The 25,000-nt window shown below is 55.7% G+C and overlaps 1 protein-coding gene across 1 annotated transcript in view; it reads right to left on the bottom strand.

Moving 5' to 3' along the window:
- LOC139241897 (ubiquitin-associated protein 2-like) overlaps positions 1-25,000 on the bottom strand; it is a gene marked incomplete at its 5' end in the record, with an annotated part of 29,041 nt that overhangs the window by 2,791 nt on the left and 1,250 nt on the right. Inside the window, 8 exons of the mRNA XM_070870128.1 lie at positions 1,677-1,865; positions 5,903-5,976; positions 11,193-11,298; positions 14,213-14,430; positions 15,521-15,602; positions 18,502-18,555; positions 19,463-19,551; positions 24,552-24,744. Coding sequence (XP_070726229.1) covers positions 1,677-1,865; positions 5,903-5,976; positions 11,193-11,298; positions 14,213-14,430; positions 15,521-15,602; positions 18,502-18,555; positions 19,463-19,551; positions 24,552-24,744 — 1,005 coding nt within the window. The remainder of the gene's footprint in view (positions 1-1,676; positions 1,866-5,902; positions 5,977-11,192; positions 11,299-14,212; positions 14,431-15,520; positions 15,603-18,501; positions 18,556-19,462; positions 19,552-24,551; positions 24,745-25,000) is intronic.

Raw genomic sequence — 25,000 nt, 5'->3', positions numbered from 1 at the left:
CCCTCAGGGAGATATCTGTACACTGACTGGTGTCTCTCAGTCCCTCTCCCTCAGGGAGATATCTGTACACTGACTGGTGTCTCTCAGTCCCTCTCCCTCAGGGAGATATCTGTACACTGACTGGTGTCTCGCAGTCCCCTCTCCCTCAGGGAGATATCTGTACACTGACTGGTGTCTCTCAGTCCCCTCTCCCTCAGGGAGATATCTATACACTGACTGGTGTCTCTCAGTCCCTCTCCCTCAGGGAGATATCTGTACACTGACTGGTGTCTCTCAGTCCCTCCCCCTCAGGGAGATATCTGTACACTGACTGGTGTCTCTCAGTCCCTCTCCCTCAGGGAGATATCTGTACAATGACTGGTGTCTCTCAGTCCCTCTCTCTCAGGGTGATATCTGTGCACTGACTGGTGTCTCTCAGTCCCCTCTCCCTCAGGGAGATATCTGTACACTGACAGGTGTCTCTCAGTCCCTCTCTCTCGGGGAGATATCTGTACACTGACTGGTGTCTCTCAGTCCCTCCCCCTCAGGGAGATATCTGTACACTGACTGGTGTCTCTCAGTCCCTCTCTCTCAGGGTGATATCTGTGCACTGACTGGTGTCTCTCAGTCCCCTCTCCCTCAGGGAGATATCTGTACACTGACTGGTGTCTCTCAGTCCCTCTCCCTCAGGGAGATATCTATACACTGACTGGTGTCTCTCAGTCCCTCTCCCTCAGGGAGATATCTGTACACTGACTGGTGTCTCTCAGTCCCCTCTCCCTCAGGGAGATATCTGTACACTGACTGGTGTCTCTCAGTCCCTCTCCCTCAGGGAGATATCTGTACACTGACTGGTGTCTCTCAGTCCCCTCTCCCTCAGGGAGATATCTGTACACTGACTGGTGTCTCTCAGTCCCCTCTCCCTCAGGGAGATATCTATACACTGACTGGTGTCTCTCAGTCCCTCTCCCTCAGGGAGATATCTGTACACTGACTGGTGTCTCTCAGTCCCTCTCTCTCGGGGAGATATCTGTACACTGACTGGTGTCTCTCAGTCCCTCTCTCTCGGGGAGATATCTGTACACTGACTGGTGTCTCTCAGTCCCTCTCTCTCGGGGAGATATCTGTACACTGACTGGTGTGACAGATGCATTTAATACGATCACGGCTGATCTGATCAAGGCCTGAACTTCACTTTCCCGCCCGCTCCCCAGAACCCTCGACTCACTTATTGTTGACAAATCTGTATCTTCACTTTGAATATATTCAGGGGCAGAGAACGCCACAGATTTACAACCCTCGGAGAAGAAATTCCTGTTCATCTGTCTTAAATGGGCGACCCCTTATTCTGAAACTCTAGTTCTAGATTCCCCCCACGAGGGGGAAATATCCTCTCTGCATCCACCTTGTCGAGCCCCCTCAGGATCTTATACGTCTCGATAAGATCACCTCTCATTCTTCTAAACTCCAATGAGTAGAGGCCCAACCTACTCCAACCTTTCCTCATAAGACAACCCCGACATCAACCGAGTGAACCTTCTCTGAGCTGCCTCCAATGCAAGTATATCCCTCCTTAAATACGGAGACCAAAACTGCACGCAGTACTCCAGGTGTGGCCTCACCCCTTGCCCTCGAGACAGACTGCCGAGGGCTGTGGCTGGGGCCTGGTTGCGGTCTCTGGCGCTGTGTGCGTGTACCTGGCCATCTTGTTGGAGATGCAGGATCTGCGAGTGCATCTGTTGTTGGTGGGGCGTCAGAATGTGCATGAATGGCGGTGGGTAGCCAGCCGCGGTGGCTGGGTTGACGGGACCCCCGCTTCCCAGGGCGGAGGGCAGGTTGAACGAGGCTGCCGGGGTTCCAGTGTGAAAGCCCTGCTTCTCGAAAGACTGGAGCCGGGGGGGGGGGGGGAAAGAGAGGAAAAAAAAAAAAACACAGGTCACAAACAGAAGCTCAGAACCATACCCTAACCCCGCTCCACAAATGTCCGTTCCGCGTCTCACAGCACATTCCCGTTTCTCACCTGGCTTCCTGTCGCAGATTCATGCTGCCTAGCCAGCCACAAAACAGGACACACAGCCTTTTCTCCATTGTACGTGGCCTTGCGGCCCTTAGAAACGTGCTCAACAATGAACTACTCTGAACACCAGCGACTTATTGCGGGGCAGTGCAGCCGCAATTATGCACTCCCAACACAAGAACACGAGAATTAGCAGCAGGAGGCGGCCATTCGGCCCCTCGAGCCTGCTCCGCCATTCGATGAGATCACGGCTGATCTTCGACCTTAACTCCACTCTCCCGCCCGATCCCTCGATTCCCCGAGAGTCCAAAAACCTATGGATCTCAGCCTTGAATATACTCAAAGACTGAGCCTCCACAGCCCTCTGGGGCAGAGAGTTCCAAAGATTCACCCCCCTCTTAGTGAAGAAATTCCTCCTCATCTCCGGCCTAAATGGCCGAGCCCTTATCCTGAGACTGTGTGACCCCCTGGTTCTAGACTCCCCAGCCCAGGGGAAACATCTTCCCTGCATCTATCCTGTAAGAATTGTGTATGTTTCAATGAAATCACCTCTAATTCTTCTAAACTCTAGAGAATACAGGCCTGGTCTGCTCAGTCTCGCCTCATAGGACAATCCCCCCATCCCAGGGAATCAGTCTGGTGAACCTTCGCTGCACTCTCTCTATGGCAAGTATATCCTTCCTTAGGTAAGGAGACTAAAACTGTGCACAATACTCCAGGTGCGGTCTCACCAGGGGCCTATATAATTGTTAGCCCACACTGTGCGATGTGTGTGCACACTAGGTCCGTGCAGCATAGCAGGTCTCCAGTTGTCCTGGTTAACCCTTGCCACCGGACCAAGACCTAGCTCGGTCAAGCCCGTGTGGTGGCTGGTGTGCAACGGTCACCCCACGTTAAACAAATCCACCCACAGGCATCTTCCACCCTTCAGGATGGAGTTCGGGTCCTTCATTGAAACACCCGTGAACTCAGCCTTTTTTTAACGTGGGAGCAAGTCATCCTTGTTTCGAGGGAACCCCTGAGATGATGATATAATTGTAGCAAAACGTCTTTAACGCTTGCAAATCCTCATAATAAAGGCCAACAAGCAATTTGCTTTCTTAATTGCTTGCTGTACCTGCAGGTTAACTTTCAACGCCCTAGAGAGAGCAGTGCACGCTGCTGACTTGAGCGAGGAGTATTGGACAGGACACAGGAGAATTGACAGACTCACAACTTAAGAGGTATAGTTGGCCAAGACTCCGGGAACCACTCCCAGCTCCCCCCCCTCGAGTACCACAGGACCTTTCAAAGTCCACAGCAGCAGGTGGCTAGGGCTTAGCCCAAAAGATGACACCTCCCAACAAGGCAGCACTCCGTCAGGCCTGCACTGGTGCGTCAGATCGGGAGTTCAAGTCCACAGGCGGACTGCAACCCCTAAGACGAACGACCAGTTCTTTTATTGGTGATCTTATTGAAACGTACAAGATTCCGAGGGGGCTTGACAGGGTGGATGCAGAGAGGATGTTTCCCCTCGTGGGGGAATCTAGAACTAGGGGCCACATAGTCTCAGAATAAAGGGTCGCCCATTTAAGATGGAGACAAGGAGGAATTTCTTCTCTCTGAGGGTTGTAAATCTGTGGAATTGTCTGTCCCAGAGAGATGTGGAGGCTGGGTCATTGAATATATTTAAGGTGGAGATACAGATTTTTGAGCGATAAGGGAGTGAAGGGTTATGGGGAGCGGGCGGGGAAGTGGAGCTGAGTCCATGATCGGATCAGCCATGATCGTACTGAATGGCGGAGCAGGCTCGAGGGGCCGAATGGCCTACTCCTGCTCCTATTTCTGATGTTCTGAAGCAAGGTTGACGAGCTGAAATGTCAACTGTTTCTCTTTCCACTGCCTGACCTGCCAACTGTTTTCCCGGCCTTTTCTGATTTTATTTCAGATTTCCAGCATCTGGTTTGTTGGAAATTAGAAGGGAAATTATGCCTTCAAGATACCACCACCGTGGTCCAATCACATCGTCTGTTACAGTCCCCAAAGGTGTTCCTTGCCGAAACGGAAGGCGGATAACTGCCCATAGAAACATAGAAAATTGGAGCAGGAGTAGGCCATTCGGCCCCTCGAGCCTGCACCATTCAATATGATCATGGCTGATCCTCTATCTCAACACCATATTCCCGCTTTCTCCTCATACCCCTTGTTGTCTTGTGTCTAGAAACCTATCGACCTCCCTCTTAAATATATTCAGTGACTTGGCCTCCACAGCCTCCTGTGGTAGAGAATTCCACAGGTTCACCTCCCTCGGAGTGAAAACATTTCTCCTCATCTCGCTCCTAAATATCCTGAGACTGTGTGACCCCTTGTTCTAGAGTTCCCAGCCCCGGGGGAAACATCCTCCCCGCATCCAGTCTGTCCAACCCCGTCAGAATTTTATACCTTTCAATGAGATCCCCTCTCATTCTTCTAAACCCCAGTGAATACAGGCCCAGTCCACCCAATCTCTCCTCATAAGACAGTCCTGCCATCCCAGGAATCGGTCTGGTGAACCTTCGCTGCACTCCCTCTATGGCAAGTATGTCCTTCCTGAGGTAAGGAGACCCAAACTGCACACAATACTCCAGGTGCGGTCTCACCAGGGCCCTGTATAACTGGAGTTTGACATCCTTGCTCCTGTACTCAAATCCTCCTGCAACGAAGGCCAACATACCATTGGCCTTCCTAACTGCTTGCGGCACCTGCAGGTTTGCTTTCAATGACTGATGTACAAAGACACCCAGGTCCCCTCTGTACATCGACACTTCCCAAGCCATCACCATTTAAAATAATACTTTGCCCGTATGTTTTTGCTACCAAAGTGGATAACTTCACATTTATCCACGTTAAACTGCATCTGCCATGTGCTGGCCCACTCACTCAACCGATCTAAATCGCCTTGCAGCGTTTTCGCATCTCACAACCCCACCTAGTTTGGTGTCGTCAGCAGACGGAGCCCGTCAATGCCAATTGGATCTGCAGAGACACCTCCCCCCCTCCCTCCCCCATTGTTTTCTGGCCTTCCCACTGGACGCAGAGATGATAACCCCCTGAAATCGATGGCACAGACATTCTACTTCATGGCCAGCACATTTTTCCGTCCTTCATTCATTCCCGGGATGTGGGCGTCGCTGGCAAAGCCGGCATTTATTGCCCATCCCCAACTGCCCTGAAGAAGGCAGGGCGGGCACTATTTATAGACGGTGCCTTCTTAAACACAACTGAGTGGCTCGCTGGGCCCATTTCAGAGGGGCAGTTAAGAGACAAACCATGCTTGCTGTGGGATCTGGAGTCATATATCAGCCAGACCGGGTAAGGACGGAAGAGAGGATGTTTCCCCTCGTGGGGGAAATCTAGAACTAGGGGGGGCACATAGTTTCAGAATAAGGGGCCGCCCATTTAAGACGGAGACGAGAAGGAATTTTTTCTCAGAGGGTTGTAAATCTGTGGAATTCTCTGCCCCAGAGAGCTGTGGAGGCTGGGTCACTGAATATATTTAAAAGGCGGAGAGAGACAGATTCTTGAGCGATAAGGGAGTGAAGGGTTATGGGGAAGTGGAGCTGAGTCCAGGATCAGATCAGCCACGATCGTATTGAATGGGCGGAGCAGGCTCGAGGGGCCGAATGGCCGACTCCTGCTCCTATTTCTTACCCGAAAAAAGGACATTAGTGAACCCAACGAGGTTTTCAAACGACAACCCGGCAGTTTCATGGTCACCATTTTTGATGCTAGCTTTTTAAAAAAAAAAATTGCAGATTTTATTTAATGAACGGATTTCTAAATTCCCCAGCTGCCGTGGTGGGACTGTAACTCGGGTGTCCGGATCAATAGTCCAGGTCTCTGGGTTACTGGTCCGGTAATACAAGCACTGTGTGTCGACACACTTACCTGCTGGGTCTTACTGTACACAGATCCCGAGATGTCTGGGACACCCGTGTTGCTCGAGGTCACTGACACACCAGCTAAAAGGCCAAAACATTTAAAAAGAAGGCAAAGTAAACAACTGGCTCCGGAGGAGTAGCACTTGAGGATGAGACTGGACGGGAGATCAGGACCAACAGCAAAGACTTAACAGGCGCTGGAAAAGCAAAAACTGAGGGGCGGGCCGGAGAGGTCTTCAAAATTATGGAGGTATTGGACAAGCTGGACATAGACGAGACGTGTGATTGGGGAGACCAGAACTCGGGCCCATCAATATACGATAGTCACCAATTAACCCAATGGGGAATTCAGGAGAAACTTCTTTACCCAGAGAGCGGTGAGAATGTGGAACTCGCTGCCACAGGGAGGGGTTGAGGCGAATAGTATCGATGTTCACTTTTGCTCTCCTAATCTGAGGAAGGACGTTCTTGCTATTTGAGGGAGTGCAGCGAAGGTTCACCAGACTGATTCCCGGGATGGCAGGACACACAGATGAAGACTGCATCGACTCGGCTTATATTCACTGGAGTTTAGAAGGATGAGAGGGGATCTGATAGAAACATACAAAATTCTGACGGGACTGGACAGGTTAGATGCAGGAAGAATGTTCCTGATGTTGGGGAAGTCCAGAATCAGGGGTCATTGTCTCAGGATAAAGGGTAAGCCAGTTAGGACCGAGATGAGGAGAAACTTCTTCACTCAGAGAATTGTGAACCTGTGGAATTCTCTACCACAGAAAGTTGTTGAGGCCAGTTCGTTGGATATATTCAAGAGGGAGTTAGATGTGGCCCTTACGGCTGAAGGGATCAATGGGTATGGAGAGAAAGCAGGAATGGGGTACTGAGGGAATGATCAGCCATGATCATATTGAATGGTGGTGCAGGCTCGAAGGGCCGAATGGCCTGCTCCTGCACCTATTTTCTATGTTTCTATGATGCATTTAAGGGGAGGCTGGACAAGCGTGAGGGAGAAGGGAAGAGAGGGTTGTGCTGATAGGTTTCGCTGACGATGGTGGGAGGAGTCTCGAGTGGAGCATTAACACGGCACGAACCTATTGGGCCGACTGGTCCGTGTCGGTGCTGGAAATAGATTACAAACCTGTGTCATTTTACCATCCTCTGCAGCCCTGAAAACAGTCCAACGCGATTAGTCATTTAATCCGCTACTGGTTACTGCAGGGTTTGCAATTGTGGAGAGTTTGGCACTGTGGCGCTGGCTTGGAGTAAAGCTACATTGCTCACAGTGCTAGTGTCAAGACAAACCCACCCAATACTAGACATTGGGGGCGGACCAGATACAATCCCAACGCCACACAACGGAGGAACCCAGCATCGAAGCAATGACCACACTCGACCAGCTCCGCTGGGCAGGGCCACATTGTCCGCATGCCCCCGACACGAGACTCCCCAAAGCGAGCGCTCCACTCGGAGCTCCTTCACGGCAAGCGAGCCAAAGGTGGGCAGAGGAAACGTTACAAGGGACCACCCTCAAAGCCTCCCTGATAAAGTGCAACATCCCCACCGACACCTGGGAGTCCCTGGGCCCAAAGATCAGTCCGCCCTAAGTGGAGGAAGTGCATCCGGGAGGGCGCTGAGCCACTCGAGTCCCGTCGCCGAGAGCGTGCAGAAACCAAGCGCAGGCAGCGGAAGGAGCGTGCGGCAAAATATTGCCCCGGGAGATAACTCCCCTTGCTCTTTGTCCAATAGCGGGCGTGGAACCTTTTAGGTCCACCTGAGGGGGCAGACAGGGCCTCGGTTTGATGTCTCATCCAAAATACGGTACCTCCGACAGTGCGGCGCTCCCTCAGCACTGCCCCTCCGACAGTGCGGCGCTCCCTCAGTACCACCCTTCCGACAGTGCGGCGCTCCCTCAGTACCACCCCTCCGACAGTGCGGCACTCCCTCAGTACCACCCCTCCGACAGTGCGGCGCTCCCTCAGCACTGCCCCTCCGACAGTGCGGCGCTCCCTCAGCACTGCCCCTCCGACAGTGCGGCGCTCCCTCAGCACTGCCCCTCCGACAGAGCGGCGCTCCCTCAGCACTGCCCCTCCGACAGAGCGGCGCTCCCTCAGTACTCCCCCTCCGACAGTGCGGCGCTCCCTCAGTACCGCCCCTCCGACAGTGCGGCACTCCCTCAGTACTGCCCCTCCGACAGTGCGGCACTCCCTCAGTACTCCCCCTCCGACAGTGCGGCACTCCCTCAGCACTGCCCCTCCGACAGAGCGGCGCTCCCTCAGCACTGCCCCTCCGACAGAGCGGCGCTCCCTCAGTACTGCCCCTCCGACAGAGCGGCGCTCCCTCAGTACTCCCCCTCCGACAGTGCGGCACTCCCTCAGTACTCCCCCTCCGACAGTGCGGCGCTCCCTCAGCACCGCCCCTCCGACAGTGCGGCACTCCCTCAGTACTCCCCCTCCGACAGTGCGGCACTCCCTCAGTACCACCCCTCCGACAGTGCGGCGCTCCCTCAGCACCGCCCCTCCGACAGTGCGGCACTCCCTCAGTACTCCCCCTCCGACAGTGCGGCACTCCCTCAGTACCGCCCCTCCGACAGTGCGGCGCTCCCTCAGTACTCCTCCTCCGACAGTGCGGCACTCCCTCAGTACTCCCCCTCCGACAGTGCGGCGCTCCCTCAGTACTCCTCCTCCGACAGTGCGGCGCTCCCTCAGCACCGCCCCTCCGACAGTGCGGCACTCCCTCAGTACTCCCCCTCCGACAGTGCGGCACTCCCTCAGTACCGCCCCTCCGACAGTGCGGCGCTCCCTCAGTACTCCCCCTCCGACAGTGCGGCACTCCCTCAGTACTCCCCCTCCGACAGTGCGGCACTCCCTCAGTACTCCCCCTCCGACAGTGCGGCACTCCCTCAGTACCGCCCCTCCGACAGTGCGGCACTCCCTCAGTACTGCCCCTCCGACAGTGCGGCGCTCCCTCAGTACTGCCCCTCCGACAGTGCGGCGCTCCCTCAGTACTCCCCCTCCGACAGTGCGGCGCTCCCTCAGCACTGCCCCTCCGACAGTGCGGCACTCCCTCAGTACTCCCCCTCCGACAGTGCGGCGCTCCCTCAGCACTGCCCCTCCGACAGTGCGGCGCTCCCTCAGTACTCCCCCTCCGACAGTGCGGCACTCCCTCAGTACTGCACTGGGAGTGTCGGTCCAAGTCCCTGGAGTGGGACTCGAACCCACAACCTTCTGACTCGGGCGAGAGTGCTCCCCACTGAGCCACGGCTGACACTATAAATGTCTTAAGCTCACGCTCAAGACTCATGGTGAGAGAGGGAAAGCATGAGTCAACGAGGTCGGAACGGAGAAGGATTTTCTTTGTTGAAGAGGTGAGGTGATAAATGGGAGAGGCGGATTCGTTTGGGGAGTGAGTTGCAGAACGTGGAGGTAACAAATGAAGATTGTGATGATAGTCTGGCCGATGCCACCACCCAGCCAATCCGCTCTCGGTGTGAGTGAGAAGAGGTCTTAGCTAGGACACCAGGACAGCTTAGTGTTCTTTAATGCTGACCTATAAAGGTGGAGGGGGCTTCGCTTTAACATCGCATTCCCTCGGACGACTCTTCAAACAATGCAGCGATGGGCCAGAGTGGGGCTTGAGTAAACCTTACCAGCTAGGGTCAGTTGACGCACTCCTGGCTCACGTCAGTCACCGCAAACCAGCGATGTCCCAACAAGCAATCCCCAAATTCATCGCACTCCCTCCTGTCACCAGCCATCCCATAAACTCCGCGAGTGATGCGTTGAGCAGCCACGCGCTGCGATAGGGGAGACTACAACTAGGGGGTATAATCTTAGAATAAGGGGCCGCCCATTTAAAACTGAGATCAGGAGGAATTTCTTCTCTCAGAGGGTTGTAAATCTGTGGAATTGGCAGAGAGCTGTGGAAGCCGGGACATTGAATAAATTTAAGACAGAAATAGACAGTTTCTTAACCGATAAGGGGATAAGGGGACGGGCAGGGAAGTGGAGCCGAGTCCATGATCGGATCAGCCATGATCGTATTAAATGGCGGAGCAGGCTCGAGGGGCCGAATGGCCGACTCCTGCTCCTATTTCTTAAGTTCTTACAATATTCCCTTCCATTTCAACTCCACTCTCCCGCCCGATCCCTCGATTCCCCGACAGTCCAAAAATCTATCGATCCCAGCCTCGAATATACTCAACGACTGAGCCTCCACAGCCCTCTGGGGCAGAGAATCCCAAAGATTCACCACCCCGAGTGAAGAAATTCCTCCTCATCTCAGTCCTCAATGGCCGAGCCCTTATCCTGAGACTGTGTGACCCCCTGGTTCTAGACTCCCCAGCCCGGGGGAAACATCCTCCCTGCATCTACCCCTGTCATTGCCCCTCAGAATCTTACATGTTTCAACGAGATCACCTCTCCTACTAAGTGCAGGCCCAATCTACTCAAACTCTCCTCAAAGGACAACCCTCACATCCCATAGATCAAGGTCCTTAAAGCCCATTCGAGTAGGTTCTTTAAGAACAAAAGAAATAGGAGCAGGAAACGGCCATTCGGCCCCTCGAGCCTGCTCCGCCATTCAATACGATCGTGGCTGATCCGATCATGGACTCAGCTCCACTTCCCTGCCCGCTCCCCATAACCCTTCACTCCCTTATCGCTCAAACATCTGTCTATCTCCACCTTAAATATATTCAATGACCCGGCCTCCACAGCTCTCTGGGGCAGAGAATTCCACAGATTTACAACCCTCAGAGAAGAAATTCCTCCTCATCTCAGTTTTAAATGGGCGGTCCCTTATTCTAAGACCATGCCCCCTAGTTCTAGTCTCCCCCATCAGTGGAAACATCCTCTCTGCATCCACCTTGTCGAGCCCTCCTCATAATCTGATACGTTTCGATAAGATCACCTCTCATTCTTCTGAATTCCAATGAGTAGAGACCCAACCTCCTCAACCTTTCCTCATAAGTCAACCCCCTCATCTCCGGAATCAACCGAGTGAACCTTCTCTGAACTGCCTTCAAAGCAAGTATATCCTTTCGTAAATATGGAGACCAAAACTGCACGCAGTACTCCAGGTGTGGCCTCGCCAACGCCCTGTACAGTGGTAGCAGGACTTCCCTGCTTTTACACTCCGTCCCCATAGCTAGCAATCGCTCCCTTGGCTCTGCTCTCGGCCTTCTTGCAAGGCACACTGCATCGCCCGCATCTCTGCGGCTAGCTCGACGCCGCCATCGTGGCTTTGGGCGGTTTGACCAGAGGCAGCGAGGGGGGCCGGTTCGGGCGGACGACACTCACCAGTGCTGTAGCCATGCGTTCCGTATCCGCTGGCCTGCTGAAAGGCGGTTGCCGAGGCGTTCACGTTGACATTCACGCCGTGCTGCTTCGAGGATGTCGGGGGGACCTGCGGCAAAGAAAACGGACCCGCAGGCCAGTCAGCAAGCCTTGCACAAAGTCGAGCGCCTGGCGCCCATCCACCACACGACAGAGTGGCACACGGATGCAAAACAATCTTGTGATGAGAAAAGAAAAACAAGTCACTAACCCGGAGGCTGAACCACATCCTCCGCAACCCTGGCGTCATATTTGACCCTTAAACGATCTTCCGACCCGCACCTCCGCGCCGTAACGAAGACCGCCAATTTCCCACCTCCGGAACATCGCCCGTCTCCGCCCCCTGCCTCAGCTCATCCACTGCTGAAGCCCTCATCCGTGCCCTCGTTACCTCCAGACTCGACTATTCCAACGCGCTGCGCTCCTGGCCGGCCTCCCACATTCTACCCGACATAAACTCGAGGTGATCCAAAATTCGGCTGCCTCCGTGTCCTAACTGGCACCGAGTCCCCGCTCACCCATCGCCCCCTGTGCTCGCTGCCTCCGTGTCCTAACTCGCACCGAGTCCCCGCTCACCCATCACCCCCTGTGCTCGCTGCCCCCCTGTCCTAACTCGCACCGAGTCCCGCTCACCCATCGCCCCCTGTGCTCGCTGCCCCCCTGTCCTAACTCGCACCGAGTCCCGCTCACCCATCACCCCCTGTGCTCGCTGCCACCGTGTCCTGACTCGCGCCGAGACCCGCTCACCCATCACCCCCTGTGCTCGCTGCCCCCATGTACTAACTCGCACCGAGTCCCGCTCACCCATCACCCCCTGTGCTCGCTGCCCCCGTGTACTAACTCGCACCGAGTCCCGCTCACCCATCACCCCCTGTGCTCGCTGCCCCGTGTCCTAACTCGCACCGAGACCCGCTCACCCATCACCCCCTGTGCTCGCTGACCTGCATTGGCTCACGGTTAAGCAGCGCCTCGATTTCAAAACTTTCATCCTTGTTTACAAATCCCTCCACGGCCCTCGCCCCCTCCCTATCTCTGATCTCCTCCAGCCCCACACCAGAGATATCTGCACTCCTCTAATTCTGCCCTCCTGAGCATCACTGATTATAATCGCTCCACCATTGGTGAGCAGGACTCGGTGCGAGTTAGGACACGGGGCAGTGAGCACAGGGGGTGATGGGTGAGCGGGACTCGGTGCGAGTTAGGACACGGGGTCAGTGAGCACAGGGGGTGATGGGTGAGCGGGACTCGGTGCGAGTTAGGACACGGGGCAGCGAGCACAGGGGGTGATGGGTGAGCAGGATTTGGTACGAGTTAGGACACGGGGCAGCGAGCACAGGGGGTGATGGGTGAGCGGGATTTGGTACGAGTTAGGACACGGGGCAGCGAGCACAGGGGGTGATAGGTGAGCGGGACTCGGTGCGAGTTAAGACACGGGGCAGCGAGCACAGGGGGTGATGGGTGAGCGGGACTCGGTGCGAGTTAGGACACGGGGTCAGCGAGCACAGGGGGTGATGGGTGAGCGGGACTCGGTGCGAGTTAGGACATGGGGGCAGCAAGCACAGGGGGTGATGGGTGAGCGGGACTCGGTGCGAGTTAGGACACGGGGCAGCGAGCACAGGGGGTGATGGGTGAGCGGGATTTGGTACGAGTTAGGACACGGGGCAGCGAGCACAGGGGGTGATAGGTGAGCGGGACTCGGTGCGAGTTAAGACACGGGGCAGCGAGCACAGGGGGTGATGGGTGAGCGGGACTCGGTGCGAGTTAGGACACGGGGTCAGCGAGCACAGGGGGTGATGGGTGAGCGGGACTCGGTGCGAGTTAGGACATGGGGTCAGCGAGCACAGGGGGTGATGGGTGAGCGGGACTCGGTGCGAGTTAGGACACGGGGGCAGCGAGCACAGGGGGTGATGGGTGAGCGGGACTCGGTGCGAGTTAGGACACGGGGGCAGCGAGCACAGGGGGTGATGGGTGAGCGGGACTCGGTGCGAGTTAGGACATGGGGGCAGCGAGCACAGGGGGTGATGGGTGAGCGGGACTCGGTGCGAGTTAGGACACGGGGGCAGCGAGCACAGGGGGTGATGGGTGAGCGGGACTCGGTGCGAGATAGGACACGGGGGCAGCGAGCACAGGGGGTGAGCTATTTAGGACCGAGATGAGGAGAAACTTCTTCACTCAGAGAATTGTGAACCTGTGGAATTCTCTACCACAGAAAGTTGTTGAGACCAGTTCGTTGGATATATTCAAAGGGAGTTAGATGTGGACCTTACGGCTAAAGGGATCAAGGGGTATGGAGAGAAAGCAGGAATGGGGTACTGAGGGAATGATCAGCCATGATCATATTGAATGGTGGTGCAGGCTCGAAGGGCCGAATGGCCTGCTCCTGCACCTACTTTCTCTGTTACGCCTCCTTTGGCTGAAAAAAAACTGAGCGAAAAAAATCGTAACTGCTGCAAATTGATTGTGGAAACTGCGGTTTTTTATAACTTGGGGCAAAAAGTGCAGCCTGCTCCAAAAAAAAACGCCGCAAATCACTGGGGGAAAACTGAGCCCTGGATCATTGGCAACGATTTGAAGTCTGCGACCTCTGGCTGTCGCTCGCCCCCACCCCCCAACCCCGACTCTCGCCGGAACCGTTTGGGGTCGTGTGTGTGTGTGTGTGCGCGTGTGCGTGTGCGTGTGTGTGCGCGTGTGCGTGCGCGTGTGTGTGCGTGCGCGCGAGTATGCGTGTGCGCGTGCGCGTGCGCGTGAGTGTGTGTGTGTGTGTGTGTGCGTGCGCGTGTGTGCGTGCGCGCGCGAGCGTGTGTGCGTACGCGTGCGCGAGTGTGTGTGCGTGTGTGTGCGCGCGCGCGCGAGTGCGTGTGCGTGTGTGCGAGTGTGTGTGTGTGCGTGCGTGCGTGTACGTGTGTGTGTGCGCGTGTGTGTGTGCGAGCGCGTTTGTGTGTGCGTGCTTGTGTGTGCGCGTGCGTGTGGCTGACCATACTCACAGCAAACATGGCGGGCCCGTACTGGAAGGTGTTGGGCAGGCCGGGGACACCGGCGTAGTACGGCAGGCTGGTGTAGCTGTAGCCGGGGGGCAGGGCCGGGTTGAGGAATGTCTGCTGCGTGGCGTGATGGGTCTGCGTCTGGCTCTGCTGAGGCTGCGGCAAGGTGGTGGCCGGTGCCGGTGAGGACGCATCCCCGCGGCCGAACTTGGTGAGGTCCCCTGCGGAGAGAGAGAGAGAGAGAGAGGGGGAAGGAAAAAGACTCGCATTTATATAGCGCCTGTCATGGCCGCCGGACCTTACACTGAAGCACCGAACAACGAGTACTTTTTTTTGGAGTGTGCTCACTGTTGTATTGTGGGAAACGCTCAATTTGCGCACAGCAAGCTCCCACACACAGCGATGTGATAATGACCCGGATCATCTGTTTTAGTGATGTTGGTCGAGGGATAAATATTGGCCTCAGGACACCGGGGAGAACTCCCCCTGCTCTTCTTCCAATAGTGGCCCCGGGATCTTTTACATCCACCCGAGAGGGCAGACGGGGCCTCGGTTTAACGTCTCATCCGAAAGAGAGCACCTCCGACAGTGCGGTGCTTCCTCAGCACTGCCCCTCCGACAGTGCGGCACTCCCTCAGTACTGCCCCTCCGACAGTGCGGCACTCCCTCAGTACCGCCCCTCCGACAGTGCGGCGCTCCTTCAGCACTGCCCCTCCGACAGCGCGGCGCTCCCTCAGTACTGTCCCTCCGACAGTGCGGCACTCCCTCAGTACCGCCCCTCCGACAGCGCGGCGCTCCCTCAGTACTGTCCCTCCGACAGTGCGGCACTCCCTCAGTACTGCCCCTCCGACAGTGCGGCACTCCCTCAGTACTGCCCCTCAGACAGTGCGGCGCTCCCTCAGTACCGCCCCTCCGACAGTGCGGCGCTCCCTCAGTACCGCCCCTCCGACAGTGCGGTGCTCCCTCAGTACCGCCCCTCCGACAGTGCGGAGCTCCCTCAGTACCGCCCCTCCGACAGTGCGGCACTCCCTCAGTACCGCCCCTCCGACAGCGCGGCACTCCCTCAGTACCGCCCCTCCGACAGCGTGGCGCTCCCTCAGCACTGCACCGGAGTGTCAGCCGAGATTTATGTGCTCAAGTCCCTGGAGTGGGACTCGAACCCACCACCTTCTGACTCAGAGGCGAGAGCGCGCGGCCCACTGAGCCAGGGCCGACACTGGAACGTTTGCTGCCAGCGGCTCTGGGGAGCTTGGGGCTCGCGGCAATTAACTGAACCCAGGGGCCTTCGACCTTTGCCCTCGAGCCTCTTACCAGAGTATGGATTGTTTGGCAAGCTTGCTTCCCTTCCGGTAATCGGGGTGGTGGGAGTGGCGAATGGAATTCCGTAATAATCCTGGAGGAGAGATGGCACACAGTTAAACTCTTGGCCGGGAGGGCGGGGGGGGGGGCGACACACAGGATCACTAAACCTAAGGCACGCACATTCGGAAGCAAAACCGGACGCAGTGTGGTCAGCGATCGGGGAGTGGGACTTGCGGGGGGGGCGGGGGAGAGAGAGACCGAGCCGGTGGCTTGTCACCGAGCGAGGCCGGAGGCACGATCCCACCGTGTTTGCGAACCCGAATCACAGCCCCTCCGGCCACACACTCCGCGCCTGCCCTGGCTTCTCCGGTGAGGCCGTGGGAGCTTTCCATTGCGACCGGCGTCACAGCCAGTTACCCCAGCCACCCCGTGACGCCCACCACAACCCCCATCGGAGCTCCCTCCCAGTGCACAACTGCCAATCCCCAGCCGCGACGGGAAGCAAAAAAAATTAAAAACACCACCGCACCCCTCAAAATGGCGTACCCTCCCATTCGTCGGCAGGTCCAGTTTGCGCGGGAACACGCACAATCGGCGCTCATGCTGCAGCTGTACAGAGCCCTGGTTCGGCCACACCTGGAGCACTGCGAGCAGCTCTGGGCACCGCAACGTAGGAAGGAAGGATTGGCCTCGGAGGGAGTGCCGCGTCGGTTCACTAGAATGAGACCCGGACTCCCAAGGGTTAGGTTACGAGGGGAGATTACACAAGACTAGGGCTGTATTCCCGGGAATTTAGAAGGCCGGAGGGGCGATGAGTTTTCGGGATGTTGAGGGGAGCTGATGGAAAGTGTTCCCGCTGGGTGGGGAGTCTGGGGGACTCGGGGACAGGAGTCTAAAAATTAGAGCCAGACCTTTCAGGAGTGAAGTTCAGAAGCACTTCTGTACACACGGTGGTAGAGGTTAGGAATTCTCGTCCACAATCGATACTAGATCAAGTGTTTTAATTTGAAATTGGAGATGGATAGCTTTTTGCTAACCAATGGTATTGAGAGATGCGGGCCAAAGGCAGGCGGATGGAGTTAGGTCAAAGGTCATCCCATTGAACGGTTGGAGGAGGCTCGAGGGGCCTGAGTGGCCTCCTCCTGTTGCTGTGTACTGACTCGGCGATTCCGTCAGCTGAAAAACGAAAAGCAGGCCAGAGGTCCTCCTTCAGCCCCATGTCCACAGGAGAGCACATGGTTCCGGCCTAGCGCCCCCCCCCCCCAACGGAGCCTGCACAACCCAAATACAGTCACGGCCCCGGCACCAGGGTCCCGAAACCACTGGGAGTTTGGACAAGACATTTCACGGCACACAAACGGTCCCCGAAGGTGCTTCCCGTCAGACTGGGAGGGAAGAGGATCCGAGACTTAACTGCGCCCCCCCACCCACCCCCAGAGAGAACCTTCATTTCCTCTCGGAACAGCTTTGCACAGACTTCAGGATTGCGTCGCTAACAGCGATTTACCCGTGCGGAGACGCCCGCAACCCGACGGGAACGTTTCACCACAGCAGCTCCCAGTCGTGACGTCCTCCGTGTCTTTCATTACGCAGCCGACTCGAGATAAAGGCCAAGTCGCCCGCAACTTCCGCTCCAACGGACCAGATCACAAGCTTGCACTGGCAGAACACGGAAGGCCGCCTTTTGTAGAATTAAAACCGCGTGCGCGGTTTACTGTCTGAATGCACAGCAAGATCCCACAAGCACGGGGCTGAGCACGCAGCTAAAAAGGGCCCCCCATTCTCCGCTCTGCTCCCATCTCTCCGTCCGCAGACGCCTGCACAGTTCCAACGAATCTCTCCGCTAATGCTTCCAACCAACCACTTTAAATCTCTGCCCCCCTGACCCCTCTGCTGAGGGAAATAGGGTCCGTCCCTATCCACTATCTTGGCCCCCCTCCCCCCCGCAACTCTCATAATTTTATATGCCTCAGTTAAATCGCGCCTCAGCCTCCTCTGTTCCACATAGTCAACTTCCTCATTAAAGACCATGAAACCAGATATAAAGGCCAGCATTCCATTAGCCTTTTGGATTATTTCTGTAGCTGTTCCTGACACTAATGATCTATGTACCCGAACACTCACTGACCCATCCCACTCCCTTCAGTTACATAGAAAATAGGTGCAGGAGCAGGCCATTCGGCCCTTCGAGCCTGCACCGCCATTCAATATGATCATGGCTGATCATGCAACTTCAGTACCCCATTCCTGCTTTCTCTCCATACCCCCTGATCCCTTTAGCCGTAAGGGCCACATCTAACTCCCTTTTGAATATATGTAACGCACTGGCCTCAACAGCTCTCTGTGGTAGAGAATTCCACAATTCTCTTGTGTGAAGAAGTTTCTCCTCATCTCGGTCCTAAATGGCTTACCCCTCATCCTTAGACTGTGTGACCCCTGGTTCTGGACTTCCCCAACATCGGGAACATTCTTCCTGCATCTAACCTGTCCAGTCCCGTCAGAATTTGATATGTTTCTATGAGATCCCCTCTCATTCTTCTAAATTCCAGTGAGTATAAGTCTAGTCGATCCAGTCTTTCTTCATAGGTCAGTCCTGCCATCCCGGGAATCAGTCTGGTGAACCTTCGCTGCACTCCCTCAATAGCAAGAACGTCCTTCCTCAGGTTAGGAGACCAAAACTGTACACAAATCGGTTCCCTTCCAGGCAGTGCATTCCACATCATAACTCGCTGCGTAAAAAAATTCTCACCCCGTCCCAGTTCTTTTGTCAATGATATTAAATTGTGTCCTCTGGTTATCGACCCTGAGAAAATAATCTCTCCTGCTTTGCTCTGTCGAAATCTCCCCTCTGCTCTAAGGAGAACAACCCCAGTCTCTCGACCTAACTGAAGACCCTCATCCCTGGGGCCTTGACAAACTGCATAAAATGAATCTCTATCACGATAGGAAACATGCAAAGAAATTAAAAAATAAAAATTACACACACTTACCAAAGGAAATCTGGTCTGAAGCATTTGCAAATCGTCATAGCCGTACACCTGAGGCTGGGACAAAGAACGAGTTAACAGAATTTGCCCACGTATAAACGCCAGTTTACCCGGCAAACAGACCCTGGTGTGTGGGCAGGTCAGTCAGCAGCATATGGGATCCCGAGAGTCCCGGCAGTGGCTCACGGTTTTAACCGGGAGCCCCGATCCATAACAATCCTGCATTTAGTTGCCTCTTGGAATGGGTCCTTGTGGGAAAGTGAGAGAGGTTCAATTCCCTGACGCCGTACTCCCCTCCCGATTTTCACACAAAGGGTCGTGGAAGACTGGAGTAACTCTTCCCTCCCTCCTCCCCCCACTCCTCCTCCCCCAAAAGTGGGTGCAGGAGGACAAGGCACTGATCGCCATTTTGTCAGGTTACGGGATCACGGGAAAGGGAGCGAAGGCGGGGAAACGGAACCGAGGTACGGAGCGGCCAGGTTCGAAGCCAATGGCAGAACAGGCTCGAGGGGCTGAAAGGCCTCCTCCTGCGATCATGCTGCTCAAATCACGCCCAATGTCCGGTCCTCAATCACCTGATCGGCAGCAACCAAATCCAGCCTGGCGTTGGTCCGAAACTTGCCCGTCACATCTTGACCCCGTGACCTTCCGCCCTCCGCCCCCCCCATTGCCCTCTGGTCCGTTTACCCATGGGGCATTGGAAACCAGCATCTTGGCCTAGATTTTCCACGTTCGTTTGCAAGGGTTTGAGAGGAGACCCGGGGCGGTGGGTGCAGACAGAATCTTGCTCGGGGATAGGTCCCGGGGGAGGGGGGGTTAAAGGTCGCCCACCTGTGTATGGGCAGGGCTACCCACTTAACGAGGGAAATACGCAGTCCACGTGTCGACAGTTTATGCAGGGGTCTTGCGTTTATGCCAAACAGAGAGAAGCTTGTACGTATTCCGCTCTCGCCATGTTCCTCACCTGGTATGCGGGCAGGAGTCCGGGCGCCATGATGTACGGGTTCGGTAGCAACGGAGGAACCCCTGGTGGAAGATTTGGAGGAGCCTTCCCTGAGAATCATCAAAAACAAATGTTAATACCCGCTGTTCGATAGAGTGAAGCTCCCTCTACACTGTCCCCATCAAACACTCCCAGGGCAGGTACAGCACGGGTTAGATACAGAGTAAAGCTCCCTCTACACTGTCCATCAAACACTCCCAGGGCAGGTGCAGCACGGGGTTAGATACAGAGTAAAGCTCCCTCTACACTGTCCCATCAAACACTCCCAGGGCAGGTACAGCACAGGGTTAGATACAGAGTGAAGCTCCCTCTACACTGTCCCATCAAACACTCCCAGGGCAGGTACAGCACGGGGTTAGATACAGAGTAAAGCTTCCTCTACACTGTCCCATCAAACACTCCCAGGGCAGGTACAGCACGGGGTTAGATACAGAGTAAAGCTCCCTCTATACTGTCCCCATCAAACACTCCCAGGGTAGGTACAGGGGGTTAGATACAGAGTAAAGCTCCCTCTACACTGTCCCATCACACACTTCCAGGGCAGGGACAGCACGGGGTTAGATACAGAGTAAAGCTCCCTCTACACTGTCCCATCAAACACTCCCAGGGCAGGTACAGCACCGGTTCGGTAGAGTAAAACTTCTTTGACAGTCTCAATGAATTTAAGCAGGGAATTCCAGAGCTTGGGGCCCAGGCAGCTGAAGGCACGGCCACCGATGGTGGAGCGATTATAATCAGGGATGGTCAAGTGGGCAGAATTTGGAGTGCAGAGATCTTGGGCGGTTGTGGGGCTGCAGGAGGTTACAGAGATAGGGAGGGGTGTAGGGGCTGGAGGAGGTTACAGAGATAGAGAGGGGTGTAGGGGCTGGAGGAGGTTACAGAGATAGAGAGGGGTGTAGGGGCTGGAGGAGGTTACAGAGATAGAGAGGGGTGTAGGGGCTGGAGGAAGTTACAGAGATAGAGAGGGGTGTAGGGGCTGGAGGAGGTTAGAGATTGGGAGGGAGCGAGGGCCATGGAGGGATTTGTAAACAAAGATGAGAATTTTGAAATTGAGGCGTTGCTTAACTGGAAGCCAATGTAGGTCAGCGAGCACAGGGAGTGATGGGTGAGTGGGACTCGGTGCGAGTTAGGACACGGGGCAGTGAGCACAGGGGGTGATGGGTGAGCGGGACTCGGTGCGAGTTAGGACACGGGGCAGTGAGCACAGGGGGTGATGGGTGAGCGGGACTCGGTGCGAGTTAGGACACGGGGCAGCGAGCACAGGGGGTGATGAGTGAGCGGGACTCGGTGCGAGTTAGGACACGGGGCAGTGAGCACAGGGGGTGATGGGTGAGCGGGACTCGGTGCGAGTTAGGACACGGGGCAGCGAGCACAGGGGGTGATGAGTGAGCGGGACTCGGTGCGAGTTAGGACACGGGGCAGTGAGCACAGGGGGTGATGGGTGAGCGGGACTTGGTGCGAGTTAGGACACGGGGCAGCGAGCACAGGGAGTGATGGGTGAGCGGGACTGGGTGCGAGTTAGGACACGGGGGCAGCGAGCACAGGGGGTGATGGCTGAGTGGGACTGGGTGCGAGTTAGGACACGGGGGCAGCGAGCACAGGGGGTGATGGGTGAGCGGGACTCGGTGCGAGTTAGGACACGGGGGCAGCGAGCACAGCGGGTGATGGGTGAGCGGGACTCGGTGCGAGTTAGGACACGGGGGCAGCGAGCCCAGGGGATGATGGCTGAGTGGGACTGGGTGCGAGTTAGGACACGGGGGCAGCGAGCACAGGGGGTGATGGGTGAGCGGGACTGGGTGCGAGTTAGGACATGGGGCAGCGAGCACAGGGGGTGATGGGTGAGCGGGACTGGGTGCGAGTTAGGACACGGGGCAACGAGCACAGGGGGTGATGGGTGAGCGGGACTCAGTGAGAGTTAGGACACTGGGGCAGCCGAGTTTTGGATCAGCTCTCGTTTACGTCGGGTAGAATGTGGGAGGCTGGCCAGGAGTGCGTTGGAATAGTCAAGTCTGGGAGGTAACAATGTATGAGGGCTTCAGCAGCGGATGAGCTGAGGCAGGGGGCAGAGACGGACGATGTTACGAAGGAGGAAACAGGCGGTCTTAGTTATGCTGCGGATGTGTGGCCAAAAGCTCATTTCAGGGTCAAATACGACAGCGAGGTTGCGAACAGTCTGGTTCAGCCTCAGACAGGAGCTGGGGAGAGGGATGGAGTCAGTGGCTGGGGAACGGAGTTTGTGGCAGGGACAGGAAAACAATGGCTTCGGTCTTCCCAATATCTAACAGGAGAAAATTTCGACTTATCCAGCACTGGATGTCGGAGAAGCAGTCGGACAATTTGGAGACTGTGTGTGGGGGGGCGGGGGGAGAAAGCGGTCTGGAGAAGGGGTTCGGAGGTCGAGCTGGGTGCCAAAGGTGACGTTTACACGCAAACAGTAAAGGAGTTGCTTCAGCCTCGGGATGATGTTCCTGTGCCGAACCTTTGCTCGAAGGACGCACGACCCACGTTCTGACCCAACGCACAAACCTCGCTCTCTCGCCATGCTGACGGGACCTGCTTTTCTGTATGAAAACGCACAAACATACACAGCCAAACTGTTTGCAGGTTAATGCGGCCCATTGATCCACCTAGAATAGCGTCTTTTCAAGAAGTTGCATTGCAATAGAAAGAACCGATGTATCTATTTACCGCCTCTCACCTCAGGACGTCCCAAAGCGCTTTATAGCCAATGAAGTACTTCCCCCACCCCCCCCCCCCCCGGAGTGCGGTCACTGTTGTATTGTGGGAAACGCGGCAGCTCGATTTGCGCACAGCAAGCTCCCACACACAGCAATGTGATAATGACCCATATCATCTGTTTTAGTGATTTTAATTTGGTGATAAATATTGGCCCCAGGACACGGGATAACTCCCCTGCTCTTCCAAAGAGTGACATAGGATTTTTTAGGTCCATCTGGGGGGGGGCAGACGGGGCCTCGGTTTAACGTCTCATCCGACAGATGGCCCCTCCGACAGTACGGCGCTCCCTCAGCACAGCCCCTCCGACAGCGCAGTACGGCACTCCCTCAGTACTGCCCCTCCGACAGCGCAGTACGGCGCTCCCTCAGTACTGCCCCTCCGACAGCGCAGTACGGCGCTCCCTCAGTACTGCCCCTCCGACAGCGCAGTACGGCGCTCCCTCAGTACTGCCCCTCCGACAGCGCAGTACGGCACTCCCTCAGTACTGCCCCTCCGACAGTACGGCGCTCCCTCAGTACTGCCCCTCCGACAGCGCACCCTCAGTACTGCCCCTCCGACAGCGCACCCTCATTACTGCCCCTCCGACAGCGCAGTACGGCACTCCCTCAGTACTGCCCCTCCGACAGCGCACCCTCAGTACTGCCCCTCCGACAGTGCGGCGCTCCCTCAGCACAGCCCCTCCGACAGCGCAGTACGGCACTCCCTCAGTACTGCCCCTCCGACAGCGCACCCTCAGTACTGCCCCTCCGACAGTGCGGCGCTCCCTCAGTACCGCCCCTCCGACAGCGCAGTACGGCGCTCCCTCAGTACTGGCACTGGGAGCATTAGCCTGGATTCTGCCTGTGGAGTGGGGAGTGGAACCCACGACCATATCTGACTCAGGGACAAGACCGAGCTTGGCGCGACTGCTGAGAATAACGTTGCGTGCAATCCCGGGAGCAGCCGGGGGTTGGGCGCTCCGGATAACCTGTGGGTTGTGGAAATTGAACGGCGACACATAGAAACATAGAAAATAGGTGCAGGAGCAGGCCATTCAGCCCTTCTAGCCTGCACCGCCATTCAATGAGTTCATGGCTGAACATGCAACTTCAGTACCCCATTCCTGCTTTCTCACCATACCCCTTGATCCCCCGAGTAGTAAGGACTTCATCTAACTCCCTTTTGAATATATTTAGTGAATTGGCCTCAACAACTTTCTGTGGTAGAGAATTCCACAGGTTCACCACTCTCTGGGTGAAGAAGTTTCTCCTCATCTCAGTCCTAAATGGCTTACCCCTTATCCTTAGACTGTGACCCCTGGTTCTGGACTTCCCCAACATTGGGAACATTCTTTCTGCATCTAACCTGTCTAAACCCATCAGAATTTTAAACGTTTCTATGAGGTCCCCTCTCATTCTTCTGAACTCCAGTGAATACAAGCCCAGTTGATCCAGTCTTTCTTGATAGGTCAGTCCCCCCATCCCGGGAATCATTCTGGTGAACCTTCGCTGCACTCCCTCAATAGCAAGAATGTCCTTCCTCAGATTAGGAGACCAAAACTGTACACAATACTCCAGGTGTGGCCTCACCAAGGCCCTGTACAACTGTAGCAACACCTCCCTGCCCCTGTACTCAAATCCCCTCGCTATGAAGGCCAACATGCCATTTGCTTTCTTAACCGCCTGTTGTACCTGCATGCCAACCTTCAATGACTGATGTACCATGACAGCCAGGTCTCATTGCACCTCCCCTTTTCCTAATCTGCCGCCATTCAGGTAATAGTCTGTCTCTCTGTTTTTACCGCCAAAGTGGATAACCTCACATTTATCCACATTATACTTCATCTGCCATGCATTTGCCCACTCACCTAACCTATCCAAGTCACTCTGCAGCCTCATAGCATCCTCCTCGCAGCTCACACTGCCACCCAACTTAGTGTCATCCGCAAATTTGGAGATACTACATTTAATCCCCTCGTCTAAATCATTAATGTGCAGTGTAAACAGCTGGGGCCCCAGCACAGAACCTTGCGGTACCCCACTAGTCACTGCCTGCCATTCTGAAAAGTACCCGTTTACTCCTACTCTTTGCTTCCTGTCTGCCAACCAGTTCTCAATCCATGTCAGTACACTACCCCCAATCCCATGTGCTTCAACGTTGCACATCAATCTCTTGTGTGGGACCTTGTCGAAAGCCTTCTGAAAGTCCAAATATACCACATCAACTGGTTCGCCCTTGTCCACTCTACTGGAAACATCCTCAAAAACGGGAGGCGCCGGTGGCGGGTTGAGTTCAGCGAAGGAGCAGCGCGCTCGCCCCGTGTTGCGTTTACCTGAAGTAGTGGCGACAGAGCTGCGAGACACCGCCGTCACGGTGGAGTTGCTGACCAGACTCAGGCCCAGGCTGCTGACGCCCGCGAGTGGGTTGGAGACGCTGGGCGACGGGACTACCGACACCGTGCTCGCTGCCGTGGCGAAAGTGCTGGGGGACGAGTGGAGGCTCGCGTCGCTTTCTACACTTGTGTGCTGAAAGACACAAAAAAATAAATCGCCAATTGGAAGAAAGTAAACGACTTGCGTTCATATAGATAGCGCCGTTCCCGACCACCGGACGTCTCGGAGCGCTCTGCCGCCAATGAAGTACTTTTTTGGGCGTGTGGCCGCTGTTGTATCGTGGGAAATGCGCCAACCAACCTGCGCACAGCAAGCTCCCACACACAGCAATGTGATAATGACCCAGATCATCTGATGTTGATTGAGGGATAAATATCGGCCCCAAGAT

This window comes from Pristiophorus japonicus, unplaced genomic scaffold (assembly GCF_044704955.1).
Source record: "Pristiophorus japonicus isolate sPriJap1 unplaced genomic scaffold, sPriJap1.hap1 HAP1_SCAFFOLD_1154, whole genome shotgun sequence".
Taxonomy (NCBI): domain Eukaryota; kingdom Metazoa; phylum Chordata; class Chondrichthyes; family Pristiophoridae; genus Pristiophorus; species Pristiophorus japonicus.
This window is presented reverse-complemented; position numbering and strand designations above follow the sequence as displayed.